Here is a 22322-nt window from a genome sequence, read left to right on the forward strand (position 1 = left end):
ATTCTGGTCACAACTCAGATAAATTAAATAAATATTCAAAAATACACCAAATATATATTTTTTTAAAGGCTGTGCCTTTTTGTAAACACATTCCGTGACACGAATGTAACTTGAACGCATTCATGATAATTAACAAAGATTCCCAACACCAAGGTGCGTTCCGTTTGTAATCCAGGTAAGGGCGGCGATGTGAACGAGGATGTCACAGCCTGGGTGACCCTCCGTGCCTGAGGTCGTCCACGGGTCACGATCAGAGGTGGCCCAGTGGCTCGGGGCGGGTTCAGAATGGCCCTGTCAGAGACATTGGGCCGGCCCTGCTGAGAAGCTGGCTTCAAATTCAGATTTCAACCGCCCGTGACTCAAAGACTCACAGAGAGTCCTGTAGACTCGCATATCGAGTTTGTGGTTTTTAGCTGGTTTCCTTTGTTAATGGTCTCAACCTGCTCACCATTGACCAAGCACACACACGCACATACACACAAAAACAAATTAAATTAGATTTGTCACTTACATTTGGCAAAATTCCAGCTTGGATGAATGAATATAAAATATTAGTCTTGACTACCAGCAAGGAACGCCTCGACAGCACGGCGTGCGAGAGGGTGAAGAACCACCTCGTGTGGATAACGGGAAATTCCTCCTTTGGAGAAGCACAGACGACAGTGGTTTACTATGGACCATAGTAAAGCATTGTTGTACTCTCGCCCATAATAGTACTATGGGGCACCACAGCAAACGACTGTTGCACTATGGACCACAGTAAGCCACTCCAATGTGTGCTTCTTTAACGGAGGAGGAACAGCAAAACGACACGAACTCTCCCCCTGAAGCCCTCTCGCCGTGGCTATCAGACCGACCTCGACATTGGCATCTAGCTCGAGAACGTATTGCCATCACACGCAAGAACAGAACAGGCAATTTGAAGGGACCTCAGAAGTAGATCTGCGATGTCCTCTTCCAAGGCCGTTCTCCAACACCGGTTGACGCAATGCTTCATGATACAGCAATCATGATACAGCGGACACATCTGTCTACAATCGGAATATAATTGTATAATTGGGAGAAAGACAAAACCGGGCATGAGCAGGGGGGCCCATGTGGTTATTAAGGTCCCCAAACCTCCCCCCTACCCAAATGATTACGTAGAGCGCCCCCCTCCCAACCATTAACCATGCAGTAAATGTATCAAATACCTTAGTGCATCGTCTTACATCGCAGTTGCAGTCCTGGCGAGTTCAGGCATGCAGTTTAAATCAAGACCGAGAAGTCGTAGCAAGCAATACCGTCTTGTGCCACCACCCCTCCCGCCATCGCTTCCTTCATTGTGCCAGTCCCCACGGCTATTGCACGGCAGACACCCGGACCTTCAAGGTCCACTCTTAGAGTCTACTCTCGTCGAGGTCATCTTCTGCAGTTTCGGTGTCCTCCTCGTTGCAGTCTCCTCTCCTCGAGTCGACACGTCCTTAGAAGGGCCACTCGAACCGTCGTTGCCTCCGTCTGGGCTTCAGGTCTTCCCCCTTTGTTGCGCAGTTGACGCATCATTCAAGGGCCACTCTTAACAGTCTCATCATCATCACCACGACCACCACCACTGGGCCATGTCCTCTTCCCTTAGGCACAGACCTCCAGGTGCCAATCGAACGTCCGTTTCTATAACCGGCCATTACCCATCCTGCACACACGTGTCCAACCAATCCACAACCTTTCTCTTCAATGAATACATCCATTCTGAACGACCACGTTGCTGATACCCCCTCCTTCCGCACAGTTTTGATCACCCTCCACATGCACGGAGACTCGGGTTTCATAATGGTCTCGCGCCAGCCACACGACACATTCGGCTCATCAAATTTTGTTAGCAAGCAACCGTAAATATTCACACCGACACAGACGAGGTCTCACACTTACAGGTTACAATTTACACAGCGTCTTGACACGACCGCATCTCAAGACAGCCGTACGAATAAAGGGGGTGGGGTAGGCATGCACACCGATGAGGCTTGGACCAGAGGATGGATTTTTGTTCTTTTACGAATTATTTTGGATGGTGGTACGGGAGTTTGCAAGGCAGAGGGGGAGAGGAGAGGATGGGCTGGCCAAGGTATAGATCATGGGTGGGGAACGCATGGCCCCGTAGGCCAGATACGACCCACGACTTCATCTTATACGGCAAAACGAGGCCCCGCCAATTATAGTTGCCTCCTCCTCCGAGGAGGTGCAAACCTAACCGCGACACATCACGGGAAGAGGAACAGCTCTCGATACCAGAAGAGGGGAGGACTCGCACCTGAACTCATTTGTCTCCCGTCCTGTGCGATTAACATAATTGCGCAATTGGCAAACACCTGGACTTTTTACGTCTTGGCAAGAGTTACAGATTTCCCACGACATCAACTGCCGGCGAGAAAAATCCAGGGCAGCTGACCAACGTAAACGATACGCATCGGTTATCGCAGGCGTCTTGGTCGCACTCATCGGGTACTGGAGGGGGGTAATTTTGACCCGGCAAACAGCCGTGTTTCTTAATGTTTTCGCGCACTCGGATCACCTCCTGTCGCCTTCCAAGTAGCTGAGAACACGGCCAAAGTTGTGTCATCTCACGTGTGTGGGCCGTCATTCGGGACACCGTGCTCCAGCCCTGGTATAGATGAACACTCGATAGGAGACATGAGGAGGCTGAGATGGTGAAGAGGAGGGAGAGGATGTGTGCTTGGGGATATCGGTAATGTGGACCTCAAGCCAACAGCGCAAACGAGCAGACTTCACTACCAAGCCCCGTGACCGACACGGTAAGGCCGTTATATCCAGCAGTGGATTAACAGGGGGGGGGGGGGGGGCTTACAATTTTAATAGACACGGATTATTTCATACACCCTCGAACACTTTTTTTGTTCGTCAAGCCCACAAGACAAACGCACTATGCCTGCTACTTATTACAAGGGCGGTCGTACATTTTCAGGCCGCAAACTTCAGGCTGCAACCCACAACAAAGACAAAGACGGTCGCACACCGGGGGACACGCAGGGATCTCGCAGGCCACCTCACTCGGGGACGCCACCAAGATACACCTCGTTGGGAGCGGAGCTAGAAAACTGGCTTCAAGGGAGGGGGGGGTGGGCGACTGTAATCACGCCACGTTCCCAAGTTCGCCTAAATCTGGGACATCTTAAATAGAAGCGTTGTAGCTGAGGGGGCCCTTGACCGCCATGTGACAGACACGATTTACGTTATTTAGTTTGACAAGTTTAGTCATGGCCAGGTGTCAAAGTGGGGAAGGAGGCCAGGTTCACAGTGCAGTGCACTCACCGCTGTGCCACCACCACCACCACAGCTCCACTTCGTCACCATTCTGCGATTCTGGAGATGCCCTGGAACACCACGAGAGAAACGTCCCCTCTGTCTCTACGGATAGTTAGTTGTGGCGATGGGGACGGTGCGGTGCAGGGGGATAGGAGGAGGGTGGGGGGAGGAGTTAAAGTATCTTCTTTTGGGTTCGACCACGGAAAGCTGTCGGTGTCCGACGTTTCGCTCCCAGTTCCAAAGAAGCTCCCCGGACGTGGGGCAAATCGTCAGACATTAACCTCGGGGACCCCCCCTGCCGAGAGCTGTCCCTGTGCGGCACGAGCTGGAGGCAGCTCCGGCCTGCACGTGGGCCCTGTCTGCCAGTAGGGGGCTAAGTTTGTTACATTGGCGATTCCAATCAAGTAATTTGTTCGTTTTTGTCTTTTTTTAAGTTGGCAAATATGGACCGTGACGTCACGGGATCTTTAACTTCCGCTGCAAAGCGGACGGCGCGTCGTGGTATTTCGTGGTTAATACCGCAATATTAAATACCGCAATATTAAATACCGCAATATTAAATACCGCAGTAGTAACACCGCAGTAGTAACACCGCAGTAGTAACACCGCAGTAGTAACACCGCAGTAGTAACACCGCAGTAGTTACACCGCAGTAGTAACACCGCAGTAGTAACACCGCAGTAGTAACACCGCAGTAGTAACACCGCAGTATAAACACCGCAGTAGTAACACCGCAGTAGTAACACCGCAGTATTAACACCGCAGTATTAACACCGCAGTAGTAACACCGCAGTAGTAACACCGCAGTATTAACACCGCGGTATTAACCGGGGCGACCGGCGTGGGCAAGTGGGGGCCGGCGGGGGGGGGGGAAGACGGGGGTGGTCTCGCACCATGGAACCTCCTCCACAAGCGGCCACACCGCCGACTCCGCCAGCCTAGAGCTGCTGCGGTGCCACCCTCAGCCGGGAGAGCGCCAGCAGGCAGCAGCCGCGCAGCACCGTCGCGATGTTGTAGAGCGGCTCCTGGCGGGCCAGCTCGCCGGCGCGGTGCCGGCTCACGAGCCAGGCCACCGTGGGCACGAGCGGCACCGCCACGGCCGCCCAGTCCAGCACGGCGTAGCGGCTCCAGAAATGAACGCCGACGACGTCGTTGTTCGGCGTGACGACGACGCCGACGCCGCCGGCGGCGGCCGCGTCGGTGCCGAGCAGGAGACGTCTCCGGGGCGGCACACAGCGGCAGCGGCGCCGGCCCGCGCCCGACGACGGCGACACCAGGAGGATGGTGGTCGGGTCTGACTGCGAGAGGTCGACCAGTTTGCCGTCGCTCGTAGAGGAGACGCCGGCGGTGGTGGCGGCGGAAGACGAGGAGGAGGAGGAGCTGGGAGGCCCCGTGTCGCAGATGACGATGTCGGCCTGGACGCCGAGCTCGGCCGACGTGGGCGACTTCCTGTACGGGCGGCAACGGCTCCGGATGGAGAGGACGCCCAACCCCACGTTCTCCTCCTCCTCCTCCTGCTGCTGCTGATCGCTCCGGCCGATCTTCTCCTCCAGCAGCGACACCTCCAGCCCGCGAGAGCCGCGCGCCAATCCCCGCCGCAAGACACCGGCAGCTGCGGCCACGGCGGTCCGCGGAGCCGCGATATCCACCGCCGCCGCCGCCCCCCGTATTCCTCCTCCGTCTCCGCCGTCTCCTCCCACCCCCGCCGCTCCCGCCCGGCCGAGCGACTCGGTCGTCTCGGCGGTGAGCGATTCGTCGGCGAAGCCCAGGTCGTCGCCGCGTGAGACCGGGCTGTGCGCCGCGTCGCCATCGCCGCCGTCGGCCCCGTCCTGGCGGGCGCCGCCCTGCGCCACCTCCATGCTGTGCAGCAGCGCCTCCAGCTTGCGGTTCTGGAGGCCGATGTCGGCGAAGTACTTCTGGAGGCCCTGGTCCTTCTCGTGCAGGCTCACCTCCATGACGTCCACCGCCTCCCGCAGCTGCCGGATCTCGCGGCGCGCCTCCTTGAGTGCCAGCTGCGCCTCCACGCGGTGGCACTCCTCCTCCACCCAGTCCTCGCGCATGCGCTCCAGCTGGGACTTCAGCTCCTGCACCTCCCGCTCCCTGTGGCAGGTGGGCGTGTGGTGATAGGAGGAGATGATGGCTCAAGCAGCGGCAGAAGCACCCGCAGCAGAATAAACAGCAGGCACAGTAGCGGCAGCAAAACAGTGCAAGCAGCAGCAGCAACGGCAGTAGCAGCAGCAGCACAACCAACAATAGAAGCGGGAACATCAGAAGCAGCACCACCCGAAGCGCAGGGTGTTACCATCCCCCTGTGTAATGTGTGCAGAGATTTATCTGGGAATTCCGTTTCCTCCCACGTGAAGCAAAGCATCGATCCGCAATGATGCACGCCCCCATGTCCCGCAACTCACGACTCTCTCATCATACTACAGAGCATTTTTTAATCAGTTGAATATCCCGTGCCCCAGATGTACCCCACCTGTGCCCCAGGAGGCCCTCGCTGTCGCGGAGCCGGGCCCGCAGGTGGCGGATGGTGACGTCACGCTGCTGCTGCAGCGGGGCGAGGTGCTGCTCCGGGATGGTGGAGCGGGCCCCGTGGCCCTCGGAGGACGAGGGGTACCGCCACCTCCTGCACGCACACAGCAGGGGGTCACGCACGGGGGGTACGCCACCCACAAAACGGTACCTATTTTACCGACTCCATCATGATGATTGGTCGAGTTCCCCACCCCTAACCCACGCACCTGGCCGGCGGGCTGGACGTGTCGCCCACGCGGTTCAGGCTGGAGCTGCTGCTGCTGCTGCTGCTCGCCGGAGACAGCGCCAAGAGACCAGAGCCCCTTGTAGGGGGCCCAGGGGGTGAAACCAGGCCCCCCGTTTCGGGGTCCGCAGACCCCCCCGTTGTGTCCGTCAGCAGGCTCAGCAGGGGTATGGGACCGTCCCGGGGGGAGCCCGTGGTGGGGCTGGGCAGGGGCTTGGCTGGAGAACTGCGGGGGTGACCGGGGGATGGGGGGCACGGTGAGTGTGGGGGGCACGGTGAGTGTGGGGGGCGCGGTGAGGGTGGGTGGCACGGTGTGGGTGGCGTTTGCTGTCTGCATGCATTCGTCATCGTGTCGCTTTCAGTATCTACATCTCTTGCCATCTCCCTGTCTCGCTCTTTCTGCCTCTTGTGTTAATTTGTTTCCATTCAATTCAATCCATCACGAACGCGCCGCACTTATCACGCCCAACGAGCTCTGCGTGTGACCATAACAACACTGCTTTCAGTCCGTTGCAAAACGGACTCGGAGTCGAGGGTGGATCCCGAACATTTGCCGGTTACTGGGTCCTGATCTTCGGGCCAGAGACCTCGAAACAGAGTCTGCGTCTGCCCATCCGTCTGACTCTCTCTCTCTCTCTGGCCGTCTCAGTGCACAAACTACAAGGAGACATCACAGCGGCACACGCCGCTGCTCCTGACTCGGTTATCTGGCTTGGCCACCTGAATGTGAAGTTGTAGTCGTTGCTCTGCATCTACATCGGTCATACGAAAGAAGAAGACTCCATAAATGTAGATGATCAAGTGCTTAATTTATCATGGAGCACATGTCAGGCGCCCAAACTCAACCTGGACCACGACACCATCCTCCACCCCCCACACATCGGTTCCCTCTCCCCCCGGGGTCCCTCTCCCCCCGGGGTCCCTCTCCCTCCCAGAGTCCCTCTCCCCGTCCTCACCGTGGGCCGAGCGCGAGGCTGCGAGGCACCGCGCAGTGCACGGGGAGGAGCAGAGGCAGCGCGCTGGGCCGGGCGCTCGCGGAGCCAGCGACTGGACTCGCGATGAGGCCAGGAGGAGAAGGAAGAGGAGGGGGAACACGGCCAGGGCTGGGCCGGGTTAGCGCAGGGGTCTCCGCGAGACCCTGACAAGGGGACGGGGTTCTCAGTGACTGGGCCCCTGCGATGCGACCCCCTCGAGCCCCGTGCTCCGACAGGGACATGCACGACGCGCTGTTGGTGCTGCCCGACGAGCTGATGTCCGCCTCGCAGCCTGAGACGCAGAGACATGGACACAGTCGTGGGAAGAAGGAAAGCGAGGGCACAAATGGATGGAACAAACGAAATATGGAGACACAGGAACACACGGGGGTAGGGGGGACACAGGAGAATAGGATTGGGTAGAGTGACACGGAGACACATGGACACGTGGACATTGAGATACATAGAGACGCAAGGACACGTGGATATTGAGACATAGGGGGACACAAGGACACGTGGACATTGAGACACATGGAGACACAAGGACACGTGGACGTTGAGACACACAAGGACACGTGGACATTGAGACACACGGAGACACAAGGACACGTGGACATTGAGACACACAAGGACACGTGGACATTGAGACACATGGAGACACAAGGACACGTGGACATTGAGACACACGGAGACGCAAGGATACGTGGACATTGAGACACATGGAGACACAAGGATACGTGGACATTGAGACACATGGAGACACAAGGACACGTGGACATTGAGACACACGGAGACACAAGGACACGTGGACATGTGTCTCCGTGTGTCTCAAAGGACACGTGGACACTGAGACACAAGGACACGTGGACATTGAGACCCAAGGACAACACACAGGGGCATGGTAAGACAGTGACACGGGCGTGGGCCCACGCCCAGCTCCTGCTGCCCCTGCTCACCGTCCTCCTCCTCCTCCTCCTCTATTTGGCGTCCACTGCACCCACGGGACGGGGACTGCGCCACTTAATTGGGCATCAATTCGACAGCTCGAGCAGGAGACGGCAGCGGGGGGGGGGGATGGAGGGGAAATGTGCGGCTCATCGTGTCTCACAGGGGGGGTTCTCCAGTACCTCGGGGGGGGGGGGGGGGTCTCACAATGGCCCTTTCGGAGTGCCCAGCCGGCTGGGAAAAGCCGATATCCTGGGGTTCAAATCCGGGTCACAGCCACCCGTACAAGAACCTGGTACCAGTCCCATCTCTAATGTCAACGACACACAAGGCATCGTGATGCATTTCGTTTTCCGTTTAATTTTGCTCCATTCTTACTCGGAGGATAATACAATTCGGTTTGACTTAGCAGTGCGTGTGAGAATGGCGAACCATCACCTGTGCTGGGGTGTTAGACGCAAGCGACCTCAGACACGGTTCCGTGATATGGTCTAGCAGAGCCGTTCTCCGGCACACGGTGACACACTGCTTACCGCGAGAACTGTGAATGTGAACTGCTTCATCTCATGACACCATTAGGCCAATAGCAACACAAGTGGGACATAAATAACATTTTAGCATCACTCCAAGATTCAAAAAAATAAATATATTGCACCATAGGAGTTCACTTAAATCTAACCCCCCATTTCCCCCCCACACCCCTCCCCTTCACCGCCCCCCCCCCCCCCCACCTCTCCCTCACCATCCTCCTCCACCCCAATCCAACAGAATTCGGTAAAATCCATCCACCAGTCACCCGTAATAATACAACACACGGTGATCGACTTATAGATGTCCCTTCAATTTCTCATGACCCACTTCTCAACAGCTGGATTGAATATTGTGAAATCGATGGCTCCCATATCTTACACGGGGAGAGCGTTACATTCTTTATAAAGTCCATTGTAGGCCAGTAGGTCAATGAGAGTTATTTCTCAAATGAGCCATTCGTCTACAGTCCTGCACAGCCAGTTGTGGAAATTCCACATTCGCATGGCGGGAGGCGAGTCCATCCATAGGCCAACCATTGTTGACTTCCCCGCAAGGTAGTGCTCGCTTTAGCGGCCGCGTAGAGGATGATGGGGCGGCGAGTCAATCAATGTGAGAGGAATAGGATATAAAGTCGAATGCTGAAACCTGTTCATATACCGAATGAGTGAACCACGCTGCATGATTCACCGACCTGTGGGCTGTGGTCGTGACACGGGGTCTCTCGCAGAGCCGAATCTCCGTACTCCTCCACTCGCGATCTGCCCGGACATGTCTCGGGGTCGCTTCTGCTGGGCTGACGATTCCACTGCTGCTGCTGCTGCACCACCACCACTCCGGTCTCCATGCAGCGTCAGGAGGCTGCTGGAATTGGACTGCGCGGGTGACCAAATGTGGCTACTGCTGCAGTCGGTGTCATCGCCCTCGTCATCCTCATCACCATCGCCGCCGCCGCCGCCACCACCTGCGCGCATCGGTCGGGCACGCACGCTGCTCATGCTGCTGCTGCTGCTGCCGATGACGACGATGTCGCGTCGTGTCGCGAACGAGCCGCGGCGATCACTGTGGCCGTCGCGACGTCTCATCGCGGTCGCTGTGTCGGCGGCCGATTCTAGCCGGGGCGATCGGGAGTTTTCCAGTAACACTCCGGGAAAACAAAAGGCGACACCACGCACGGGCGGGCGGGCATGTGATGAACACAAACAGGATGAGCTACGCTGCTCGGCCAAAAGGAAACCACACACACACACGCGCGCGCGCGCTGGCGCACAACTGGGGTGGCTGGAAAATCCGGTCTGGATTGCTGGCTTCATTGGCGCACGTGTTTCGTAAACAAAGGGCGAAGGCGCGCGGCGACGTTCATTCGCTCGTGTTACCGACAACAACCATCGCAATCGGAACCGTTTTCTATTTACGCAGGTGATTTAGCAGCAGGTACATTGATCCAGCGCGCTAGCACAGAGGGAACTTTGGCCTATTCATGCACACGGTCCAAGACGTCTTAGAAGCGAAGAGGTGTACTTACACGTGACCTTAACACACTTGTTTTGTAATAATTACCATCCACTGTCTACACACGCCGTCACCGTCTCTCACGATTTTAATAACAATCAATACACAATAAATCACAGGTCTGGGTTATAAGTTGAGACGTAGTTTTAATTTGATTTTAAATTAATTAGTTGAGTAAAATCGTTGCTGTAAACTGTCTTGTGTGGCTTCGCGTTTAAGGCGACTGTTCTGTGCTCTCCCGGGGGCTCTTATTTGTCAGTTGGTGTTGGGTTTACCTCTGCACACTGCGTTGATTTGCAGCCCTATTGGATTACAGCCCTATGAGTTGTGTAGTCATATTAGATGTGCAGCCCTATTGGATGTATAGTCCTATTAGATGTGCAGCCCTATTATATGTACAGTCCTATTAGATGTGCAGCCCTATTGTATGTGCAGCCCTATTGTATGTACAGCCCCGTTGCCAGTCCACTGCTGGAGGAGGGACTCTCCACGCCGTACGGGTTGTGCCGGGATATTTGACCATACTTCACCAAGCTGAAAAGTGCGGGTAAGCGAAGGCCAGGAACATAGAAGTGCAATGCAACAATAAATGTGTTTCTCCACTGCCCGCTGCTGCCCACCACGTAGCCACACAACCGAAAGCAATCTGATGTGCACGGTAATCGCTCACCCAGGCTCAACCTCAGCGTCGCTTCGGTGGCATGACGACATCGGCCGCTTACCGAGTGAATTGCCAATCCACTGCTGGATGAAAGCCTACTCCTCACGCACGTGTCTACGGCAGTAGGAGTCCTTTGAACATACTTCACCAACGCTGGACAGTATGGATCACGAAGGGGGTGAATGACGCTACAGGGCAGTTGGAGGCAGTCGCCCTCCAACAACAGCGGAGGGCAGAGGAGCGACGCTCACAACAACGTGCAGGGTGCCGGGCGATTAAAACGTAGCAAGTTGGCAGAGTAGGGAGCACAGACGGTGCATCTGTTAGTCATTTCAGTCAGTCAAACCTTGGCACCTGGGTCTGTCCCGTGACCTCCCTCCTACACATAGCCTGGCACCGCAGTCAACCCATGGCACCTGGTTCTTTCCAATGACATCCTGCCAGCGAGCCACTGCATGTGACCTCAAAGTGCACCTAGCCTGGCACAAGCACCGTGGTGACGTCACTTAGTGGCCAATGGCGGTTGTTGTTGTTGTTGGGGTGCGCCAGGGGCGGTTCAGATATCACTCACCACTGATGTTAGCCGTGGCCGGGAATCGAACTCAGATGTCCAGCCGGGTTTATAGCGCCTGCATTTGTTAGGCGTGTGACCCCGTGTGGACCGCGTGGAGCGATGGCACTGTCCATGGTGCTGAAGTTAAGACCGCGTTGAAGCGATTGTCTGTGACGATCGATTGATTCGCATGTCGCATGCAATTGTTTCGCCCGCTTCCTCGAGCCAGAAGAGGCGTCATACATTCGAATGTTTTTTGCTGTTGTTGGTGTAAGTGATCGATTCATGTTTTGAAATAGTGACCCATAATCGTGAAAATCCAACGGATCGCGAAGGATTACTTTGAGTTTACAATATATAAATTAGTTTTGTTTGTTTAAAGGTCAACTCATTTTAATGACCCCATGTTGGGATGTTTAACCGAGTGTGACCCAGACCGGGATTTGAAGCCGGACATGTCCCAACTGCGAGTCCAAGGCTCTGTCTGGTGAGAGCGGGCCACCCGGGCTGACAATGAGCACAATTAAACATCGTCAAGATGCACGCGCCGTCAAGGCTAAAGCCGTTGATGCAACCACCCCAGACTTCATTGTCAGCGCTTCTACTCTCGACACATTGTCGCAGCTGCTGCCAGTGCCGGATGAACCTCGTGCGGGGCCTGTAGCATATGGTATAAAGGGGCCCTAAATAAAATAAAAACCCCGTAAATATTAAAACACGTGTTTTACTTGGATAGTAAAGTTATTGTATTGTTTCATTTTCTATACAGTCAGATAATACGACAAATCGCTAACCTTAATCACCCAGTCGTTCATAAAAGTTGAAGGCGGTATAGTACTATAGTAATAAAGCAAGTGCAAAATCACTGAACCGGAATGCATAGCTTGAAAGTATTTAGCGCGGGGCCCTTGAGAGTGCGGGGCCCGTAGCTACTACATATGTGGCTACTTGTGCTACTGAGATAATCCGGCACTGGCTGCTGCACAAGAGGCACGCGGCAACCTCCAAGACCTGCCCTGACCGTCTCCCACCATCTGCCCCGAGGTCTTCTACTCCCCATGGTCGCCGCAATCGTGGAAACCGCTCCAATCATCATGGGACCTCATTTGCCAGTTTCAAAATATAAGAATCGATTTTCCCCTTTTTTCTGGCAACAAAACATGGAATCATGTCTGTATTAACCACAGATACCTATGGTGAACATGCAAACAAAAAACAAGCTCTGACAATTTATGCATTGTCTTTGAAACTGATTGGTCCACACCAGAGACAGCTTTCTTTAGAGCCTAGTCTCAAACAGTGTTAGACCAGAGGACGCCAAAAGGCGAACAGGACAAAGACAATGTCACTATCAGGATAACGAGAGCTTGGGGTGAGCAGCTACACCATGGGACCTCCTTTGCCAGTGTCAAAATATAAGACGAGGCTTCCCCATTTTTTCTGGCAACAAAAGAGTTGTGTTCAGATGTTAAAACACCGCTCCAATGTCGGGTCTCGGTCACCAGCCCTCAACCCCAAATCTGCACCCACGTGCCCCTCACAGCGCATCCGTTTCTACCCAATCAGATCTACAACACCCGCATGCGACGTTCTCTTCTCAACCTCAAAGTTGCTTACCATATAATCGAGGGTTGTTTTTTTTATTTTGGGGGGGGGGGGGGGGGGTGGGGGTTAGATCGCGTAAATATAAATGTGTCATCAAACTCGCCACCACCGGACACAGCCAGCCAATTGGCAAGGTTTGTCACGTTAACAAAACGTCACAATTAGTTAAGTTACGAGTTCAGCACACCGGTTGTGTGTTGGAGAGTAAACCCACAACATGCATAACTGCTTACTCTGTTCCCCTCCACCATGTGCACGTGTCCAATCCAGCGCAATAATTTTTTTTAGAATACTCACATCTACAGCACGCGTCTGCCACGTGCCCTGCCGGACCTCTGCATGCCTTGACTTATTATGTCTTGCCTTCCCACACACTTGAGATCAAACGGCAGCAACCCCACTTTCGCACTGCTTGGTTAAATATGAATCATAATTCAAAATAATCAGGAATTGGTTGCCGTGGTTAATAATGGATTACAGCAGGCGTGGATATTAACTTTCAAACAGCACTGATTTCGAGAGCCTTTAATATTTAACGACGATGAAATATTAATTATATGGATTCAGCGTCTCCCCAAACACTGCCTGGCAGCTGCCTCGCAGGGACGGGTTAATATTAGCATTTCTATTCATTCAGTTCCTTTCTGACCCATGAGCAGATCATCACATCTCGGAAGCTAAGCGGGGTTCAGCCTGGACAACAGCGCTTGGAATGGACGACCACCGCACACGTGCTGTCAAGGGCTACGTTGTGGGCAGCAGAGGGTAGCGGAGTAAAATATGTTTGTACTTCTATGCTTCCGCGTCTACGCTCCACGCCAACACGCACTGACCAGCGTGGTGAAGTATGGTCAAGTAACCCCTACGGCACTTCAATCCTCATGCGGGTTGCTTGCTGAAGGCTGGGACCCTGTTCACATGGCATCCGCTACTGATATTAGAGGTGGCCTGGGATGGAACTCGGGTCGCCTGTCCAGTGTCGCTTGCTTGCTCCCCGCCCCATGACACCACGATCAGCAGGAAGACTGCTACCGTGTGAGAAATCATCCTGCAATTTTAACAAATATACATTCAGTGCTTGCAATAAGTTCACCCATGGAATAGACCAGACGTCCCAATAAATAAATAAAAACATGCTGCTGCGTTTGCAGTGGTGCACAAATAACGAACTCAACACGTCCATCAATAATATATATTATAGGCGACGTTTCGGGCAATAGCCTTCATAGCACACGAGCGGAGAGACTGGAGAGATAGTGGATAGGAGTGGGAGACTGCACCTTACTCCGCGGGGCTTGAAAATAATTTAAATGTAAAAATGCCATTCTAATGTAGCGGGACCTTCCTTAAAAATAGTCTCGGGACTCAGGGAGGCTTTTCTACAGATATAAAAATGTCACGTAAAAAATGTCAGTTATCCAGGTATAATGGTGAGCAAACTCGAATTGCCATCCAGAGGTAGTCGGCTCGATCAGATCTCTCAGGGCGGCAGCTGAAACAATGAGACAAGTTTATTGAATCACCCCGCACCACCGCCTCTGTCCACTCAGCAGTATAAATCGATCCACCACAATTAGTCGATCGGCATGGTCGCGTTTGCCGCTGCTGGTGGACTAGAACGAGGCGAATTGTGCGTCATCCCACCACTTCCAAGACGTCTAACCTGTGTGGAAGAGCAGGCCAAAAACACCCTCTAGATGGGGCTCTCCAGAGCTCCCTTCCGTTGGAAGCCCTTCCGCCAGCAGTGACGCGAGCGAGCAATTGCAGGTGCCGCGCCTTTAACCTGAACGTAAATTGTCACGGGAGCTTCAGGCCGAGTGGAAAGTTAACGAACTCGGATGCCCTGAGCGCCACTCCCTGGAGAGCTCGCGCTGAGCACAACACAGGATCCTCCTCCTCCTCGCGTATCCTGCTGCCTCCGCCTCGCGTGGAACCAATTCCCCCTCTGACTCGGTGAGTCACTGCGGCTTCTCACAACAAACGGCTCCACCCAGCTCAGCGAGGGGCTCTCTCTCACACCCCTTCTCGAAGGGCGACACATTGGCGCAGTTGGGAACATTCGGCAAGAAGCGCCCGGGTTCGATTCTCGACTCGCCTGCATCACTTCTCCCCCCTCTGTTCTCCCCCCCCCTCTTTGTTCTCCCCCCCCTCTTTGTTCTCCCCCCCCCTCTTTGTTCTCCCCCCCCTCTTTGTTCTCCCCCCCCCCCTCTTTGTTCTCCCCCCCCCCCCTCTTTGTTCTCCCCCCCCCCCTCTTTGTTCTCCCCCCCCCCTCTTTGTTCTCCCCCCCACTCTTTGTTCTCCCCCCCCCTCTTTGTTCTCCCCCCCCCCCTCTTTGTTCTCCCCCCCCCTCTTTGTTCTCGCCCCCCCTCTTTGTTCTCCCCCCCACCCCTCTTTGTTCTCCCCCCCTCTTTGTTCTCCCCCCCCCTCTCTGTTCTCTCCGCCCCCCCCCTCTGTTCTCCCCCCCTCTCTGTTCTCCCCCCCCTCTTTGTTCTCCCCCCCCCTCTTTGTTCTCCCCCCCCTCTTTGTTCTCCCCCCCCCTCTTTGTTCTCCCCCCGTCTTTGTTCTCCCCCCCCCCTCTCTGTTCTCTCCGCCCCCCCCTCTGTTCTCCCCCCCTCTCTGTTCTCCCCCCCCCTCTTTGTTCTCCCCCCCCCCCACCTCTGTTCTCTCCGCCCCCCCTCTCTGTTCTCCCCCCCCCTCTTTGTTCTCCGCCCCCCCTCTGTTCTCCCCACCCCCGTTCTCTTCCCCGTTCTCCCCCCCTGTTCTCCCCCTAGAGGTGGCGGTACCAACGTTGAACCGGGACCAGCATTCGTTCCCGTCAGCTTCAGACAAAACAACAATCATCACAGTCGCGGAACCATTTCGCAGGCGGCGCCCTGCGTCGAAGCGCCACCCACGTGGAGGGCAGGCGACGGTCACGTGAGCGTGTGCGGGAGCGAGGCTGCTCGCGGAGCATTGCGCAGCACAGTCCCAGCTGAAGCGCCTGGCAGCCTCTGCTGTCGTCATGCTCGTGCCGTGGTCTGGCACCGTCTCGGTGGAGGCGACGGGCTTGCCGCTGCTCTCCGGCGCCTCTTAATCGATGCTCCCGATCGGCACCCGGTCCGTCTGCACGGGCGATCCGTGCAAATGTGTTTACACGCCTCCTGCGTAGGGGTGTGGTTGGCATGAGCCCTCGGTGCTCGGAATGAAAGGTGGTCCCCTATCCAATTCGTCATCGGAGCCCACGGAAGGGAGGGAGGAGAGGGGGGGGGGATTCATCCTCTTTGTAGCCCAGCACCCCCCCACCCCACCCCCTCCAGTCCGTGGAACTCGGCGCAGTTGCACAGCCTGCACACTCGATATCCACGCCACCGCTGAAGCCACCGGCGCTCACCGGACTGGGAGGAGCCGCTGCGTTGCTCTCGGCGCCGCGAGCGCTCCGGTGGCCCGGGGAGACCCGGGACCTGGGCCGGTGTGGCCGGTGTGGACGGTGTGGCCGGGGTGGTCGGTGTGGCCGGGGTGGAGGAGGCTGTGGTCGTGCCCCCTCCCTCATCAGGACCATCGGGGCTGTGCCGGGAAACCAGGCGAGGAATGCGGCTCCGCGATGACCCAGCACAAGATCGCGACTGGGACTTCTGGCCCTGGGCGTAGTTGGTGGGGGGCGGGGGAGGGGGGCAAAGGAGAGTAGAGGGGGGGGCTAGTGGTGTAGGCGTCACGGATCAAAGGCTTCCAGAGGGATCGTGTCTGTGCGTCTCTGTCGTTCTCTCTGGCTGATATCGGTCGCAAGAATAGACCGCCTCCAACCTGAAGCGAGTGGCTGGGGCGGTGGCAACGCGTGAGCACTGGGTCCCCTCTCCCTCCCATGTGAACACGACCCAGCGCAGCGCCCCCCGTCTCCCCCTCAACCCCCACTGCCACCCAGCCCTGACACCATCACTCATCCCTCCCACTCCGCGCAATCTCCCATCCCTATCAGAGGCTCATCGCCTCACTAACGAGGCCCGTGGTGAGTTACCGACATGCATTCCATAAGTGATGATAATGTACTCAGCCGATTACGATAATTTAGTCTCTGCCGTCGATGAGCACGATATGATATGATGATCTTGCTGCCGATCATGACGCCTTAGTTGCTGTATTCGTGATGCCCCCATTCAATTAAAGCCACGGACTGTTCACTCTGCTACCGTCTGGTAGATGGTACAGGAACATCGGATCTCGGACCAAGAGATTCCGAAATAGCTTCTACCATCAGGCCATAAGACTGCTGAACAGCCATCACTCGCTCTCTATCTGCCCTGTCCTCTAACCTGCACCTTAGAGACTTTTTCGCACACATACACCCATACACTCACACAAAAATACACACACGGACAAAGACAAAGATCCCCCGTATAGCCTTAACAGACTGTATGGGCAAGTGCTGTTAGCGAGCACCTATGAAGGCCGGAACGGTACACGAACGAGGGGGTGGGTGGCCAGCACCACGCACGACCGCCTTTGTCTCCCCAGTGGCGATGTTTACACACCGCACCAGATACGCATTTAAGGCTGAGTCGACCTAGGGGAGGCCCAGGACCGGTTCAGATAATCGTCACTGGTGTTAGCCGTGAGCGGGAATCGAACCGGGTCGCCAGGTTCATAGCGCAGCGCGCTAACCGCTACACTACCGCTCCCCATCCACACGGACACACACAGACACACACGCGCTCACACAGACACACACGGACACACACGAGCTCACACACACTCACACACAGACAGACACGCGCTCACACACAGACACACACGCGCTCACACAGACACACACGGACACACACGAGCTCACACAGGTGGAGCCAATTGACTCGAGCATCAGATCCGAGGAATCCTCACTCGGGTTTTCATCCTGGTATTTTGCAACGAGCCTCCAGGAATATTTCAGTGGCCCTCACACGACTGCTGCTGATGATGATGGGTTGACGATTATTAAATATGATTATATAAATTATGATAATTCCCTGAGTTTATCTTTATTGGCATGCTGATGGATGTCCTCCTGTTCCTGCTAGCTATGATGACCCTGACAATTCTTTACGAGTGTTTATATTGAGGTAATGTATCTCAATAATGTGTCTCATGAACAAGGCACATTGCCCGAAGCGTCGCCTCATATATTTAGGAAGGGCCATTGACGGATGTGTAAGTTTGTGTTGTTGTGGGTTGTGCTCTGCGCCACTGCCAACGCAGTATCACCAAATTATTTAAATGTGAATGTAGGTCATTGTTAATATGCACGCAGTACAGACCCACCGGGTCCCGCTACAACCAGCAAGCCCATATCACCTGGTAAGCAGGCGGCGTTGGTTTCAAGCCACCAACCCTACTGATGAGTCAGATAAGTCGAAAACGGTCCAAGAATTGTCAGCAAATAACATCACCAACACGTGCCGATGCACTAAAATGTTAATGATGTATTCTTGATAATTAACGTCGTAGATTTTGATTTAAAGCTTTCGTGACTGCAGGGATTCATATTCTTGGTTCTTTCGGTAAACTCACGTAGAAGGGAAATAATAAAATAATATAAATATTGTTTATATTTATATTATTTTATTATTTCCGAAAGAAGCAAGCATAATTAACGTCATGTTTGTCTGTTTCTTTAATAATAATGTGAAGTCCTGTTCTCATCAATTGCTGGATAAATGCCCTTTGACGCCATGGGAGATGTGTGACCATACTTCCGCACGGTGGTCAGTGCGAGTCGATGAAGCGTGGGGATCAAGGACCGGTTCAGAAATCGTGCGCCGCTGATGTTAGCCGTGGCCGGGAATCGATCTCAGTTCACAGGGTTTATAGTGCAGTGTGCTAACCACTGCGCCACCGCTCTACCACCTACGTTAATTTTAATCTCTACACGTTCGTTTTTCACAGCCCTCTGTGGATCGGCAGAGGGCTGTACATTAGCCTCATCATTTTTTTCAAACATTTGTGTACAGTATGTATGGACGTGCCTTCGCATAGGAGATGGAGCTATGACGTCATCTCGTGACCAGGTGCCGGGTGGATTTTGTTACATCGCAAGGTCGTGAGCGACGGCCACGGCTCGGTGGTGGTGGAGGTTAACTCAGCAGTGGATTGAACCTGTTCGATTGTGGTTATGATTACAAGCAACACGACGCGAAGCACTGGCAGCCAAAGGGGAGAACGTGCCCAAGAGAACGTCCTCCGCGGAGATGGAGCGATGGGATCGGCTCGCGTGCAGATGCCGGTTGAATCGTCGGATCGCAGGATCGTGATGGATGGCGACGGCTTGGGGAGGCGGCCTTCATCCAGCAGCGGTTCGATCATGGCTAACGATGATGACGATAGGCAATCGTGAAATCACCGCGATATTGAGTGTCACACCGACATAAACTCACACGCGCGCGCGCGCGCGCATGACATCATTACAGCACCGCACGAATCGTCGTCCCAGCTTTGCACCATCATTCCCCGCCGCAGGCCTCCGTGATGCGCACGGATAGATCGCGTGGCGGTGGACAGAGAAACAGACAAGGACACAGAGACACGGTCAGAGATGGACGGAGGCGGTGACAGTCACGAGCAGCCAACGAGACAGGAGACACATACACACACACGCACACAGACAGACAACACAGAATGACTTGAGAGAAAAAGGACACGGGCAGACGTAGAGGTAGAGAGACCCGGAGAGAGCAGGCACAGAGACAGATACCTAGACAGTAAAGACACGGAGACGTAGAATTGCAGAGAGACAAAGCTGCTGATAGACAAAGCTGCTGATAGACAAAGCTGCTGATAGACAAAGCTGCAGATAGACACAGCCTGCCTGCATCAAAGAGCGTACGGGATTATTTGTGGCAGGCAAATCTTACCTTGATGTCCGTGAAGGGGCCCATTTCGGTACAAATGAAAGCTGTCTGCTGCTGCTGCTGCTCTTGTTGCCTCTCGTTGTCTGCAGCAGCTGCGTGCATGGAGACGCGCTCTACAGAGGGCTGCCCGCTGCTAATGCTGCTCCTGCTGCTGCTGCTCCTGCTACTGCTGTATCATGCGTCAACAGCCAACCAGCGGCCGCCCCAACCCTCACTGACACCGCCGCTCCCCCACCCACCCAGCTACCCTCCACCGCAAAGCCAGACACTCATCCAGCCATTCAACCACCCAGCTAACCACCCAGCCACTCACTCATCAACCCAGCGAAACCACCCTTCCACCCAACACGCCAAGTAACCATCCACCCAGCCACAATTATACATTATGACCTGTAAAATCTGTTACTACCAGCTCACCCATCCAATCAATCACTCAAGCCAACCACTCACCCAACCACTCACCCAATAACCTACTCACTAAACCACACTTCTCCCCACCCACCTATCCAACCACCAATTCACCTATCCAACCATCGCCCCATCCACGAATATAATCAAACACATTCAAATCTGTCATGTTTCCCAAATCCCACCCCCGCTCACCACACCCACATCCAACTCACCCCCCCCACCCACGATAACACATTCAGGCTTGTGATCTCGCTTACAGGCAGCACTCACGATACACGATATGGACACAAAGGATGATTGTGAGCTGGCGGGGCGATTGTCGGAAAGGATGACCGTCGTGCGTCGTCTTAACGCGTGCGGGAGTAAATGTAAGCGGAGGCTCCCTGGCACACTGACACACATTGTACGAGTGCCACATGTGTAAGTGAACTTGGCGTTGCCACTGCCGCGTGCTGTGTCAGGGCCGTGCTCGTGGGTTGCGCGCAAAGAATGAGTGGGATGGTTCTCGCAAGCAACAAAGGCCGGCACGACGACCGTGGAGAGGAGGAGGGGCCGTCCTTACTACGACGCTTGACTCACGAATTGGAAGCATATTTCAGTGCATATATAGCAGCGTGATGATGATGATAATAGCAATAGGAACATCACGTTTCAATTCATCAATATGATGATGCTTTGAACAATATTGTAATTCAGCCATCGGTTAACTCGCGAATGTTATATGGGCCTCCCATGTCGTGAGCCCAGCGAATTTTAATTGGGAACTCACGGAGCCAACTGTGCACCACCACCCTGTGTGAGAGAACGAGTCAATAAAACAATGGCAATTAAACACTTACGCTTCAAATATTAAATTCACAAATAAACAATTATGCAATCCCCCCCCCTAGCCACCCCACTCACCCCACCCCCACAACTGAACAGTGACCCAGACGACCACACTTTAAAGAGACACGCAATCTCGGCAGGGCCACACCTGATCCCATAAATTAAGATATTGATTAATTGATCGGGCACACCTTGAACGTGCCCTGCGCGGAGCGGTCGGCGGTGGATCTCAGGGGGTGGTGACTCAATTAAAACCTCCCTGCCGCTCTTGGCCATCTTCTCTGGGAGGGCGGCGGCTGATTGGGGCTGTGGGTGGGGATGGCTTCATCGCTACAATCACACGGCAAGTCGTAAGCCTCTTCCCTGGCTGGGTGGTGCCGACTCAAAATCGTTTGCTGAAGGGTCAAGGCGCTCATACCATCGATTAATTCCATACATTCATACCATACATTCACACCACCTATTCACCCCATCTATTAATTAAATTGATTCCCTCGTCCGTTTACGAATGTAATCGATGTAATCAATTACACACATAAATGTAATAGTCAATTAACTTATTGAGTCACTCATGAAATGATTAATCCATGAATGGCTCATTAAATTATTAAATGTACTTATGCGTTCACAATCAATCAATGTATTAATTTACAAACCTGTTCACCAATTAATCCACTCATCCACCCACATTCCCGTTCAATTTACGAATGAGGAAATCACTAATTATTTCATGAACTGCCTTATTTATTTACACACCAATTAAGAATCTACTCATTCATTCAACCATCAATTCATGAATTCCCTCACCTATCAATCACTTAAATATATAAACTAATGCACCTATTTATACATTGCATGCACTGATCTTTGAAGCCGGTATGTCACGAGTAATCGATTTTTGTTCTCACGATTGATCTATCGAATCTTACATGCATTGATCGATTATTATCGATTCATATTTGCTACTTCTGACTTGTTTTTGATGAATGGTTGACTTTCGATTCGTACATACTTTACTGTTTTTGATAAGAGTGTCCATTCTTCACGGCAGTGCCGCTTCTGTATTCCTTCACACACGATGCGCAGCGTACGTCTCATCTCAACACAATCGTATAGGGCACCCCCAGTGGCAGACGTCCCTGCGCCCCGCACAAGGTGACTCAGCACCCGACCTGCACACACGTGAATCTGTCAGTTAGGGGGCCATGATTTCTTTGCGGTCTCGCCTGGGGTGGGAAGGGTGGAGAGGGGAGGGGCTGGGTGGGGAGGGTGGGGATGGGCTGGGTGGGGAGGAAGGGGAGGGTGGGGAGGGGCTGGGTGGGAGGGTGGGGAGGGGCTGGGTGGGGAGGGGCTGGGTGGGGTGGTGGGGAGGGGAGGGTGGGGAGGGGCT

At 54.2% G+C, this 22322-nt stretch overlaps 2 protein-coding genes across 4 annotated transcripts in view; one reads left to right on the plus strand and one right to left on the minus strand.

Annotated features, from left to right (window-relative positions):
• Positions 1-22322, plus strand: part of CLU (clusterin) — a 184685-nt gene that overhangs the window by 47079 nt on the left and 115284 nt on the right. The gene's annotated exons all lie outside the window — the stretch shown is intronic.
• Positions 1123-20222, minus strand: LOC144938554 (syntaphilin-like). Of its 3 annotated transcripts, XM_078866485.1 has the most exons (8): positions 19697-20222; positions 19011-19150; positions 16210-16456; positions 9203-9472; positions 7018-7327; positions 6045-6287; positions 5780-5929; positions 1123-5400 (listed from the first exon to the last, which is right to left on the minus strand). In XM_078866485.1, exons 2-8 carry the CDS (start codon positions 19146-19148, stop codon positions 4239-4241), a joined length of 2520 nt encoding a protein of 839 aa, XP_078722611.1. In that variant the 5' UTR covers positions 19149-19150; positions 19697-20222; the 3' UTR covers positions 1123-4238. The 3 variants fall into 3 exon arrangements, with proteins under 3 accessions (XP_078722611.1, XP_078722612.1, XP_078722613.1); XM_078866486.1 differs by lacking the exon at positions 19011-19150 and having other exon boundaries at positions 19697-19925; XM_078866487.1 differs by lacking the exons at positions 16210-16456; positions 19011-19150 and having other exon boundaries at positions 19697-19814.

This window comes from Lampetra fluviatilis, chromosome 22 (assembly GCF_964198595.1).
Source record: "Lampetra fluviatilis chromosome 22, kcLamFluv1.1, whole genome shotgun sequence".
Taxonomy (NCBI): domain Eukaryota; kingdom Metazoa; phylum Chordata; class Hyperoartia; order Petromyzontiformes; family Petromyzontidae; genus Lampetra; species Lampetra fluviatilis.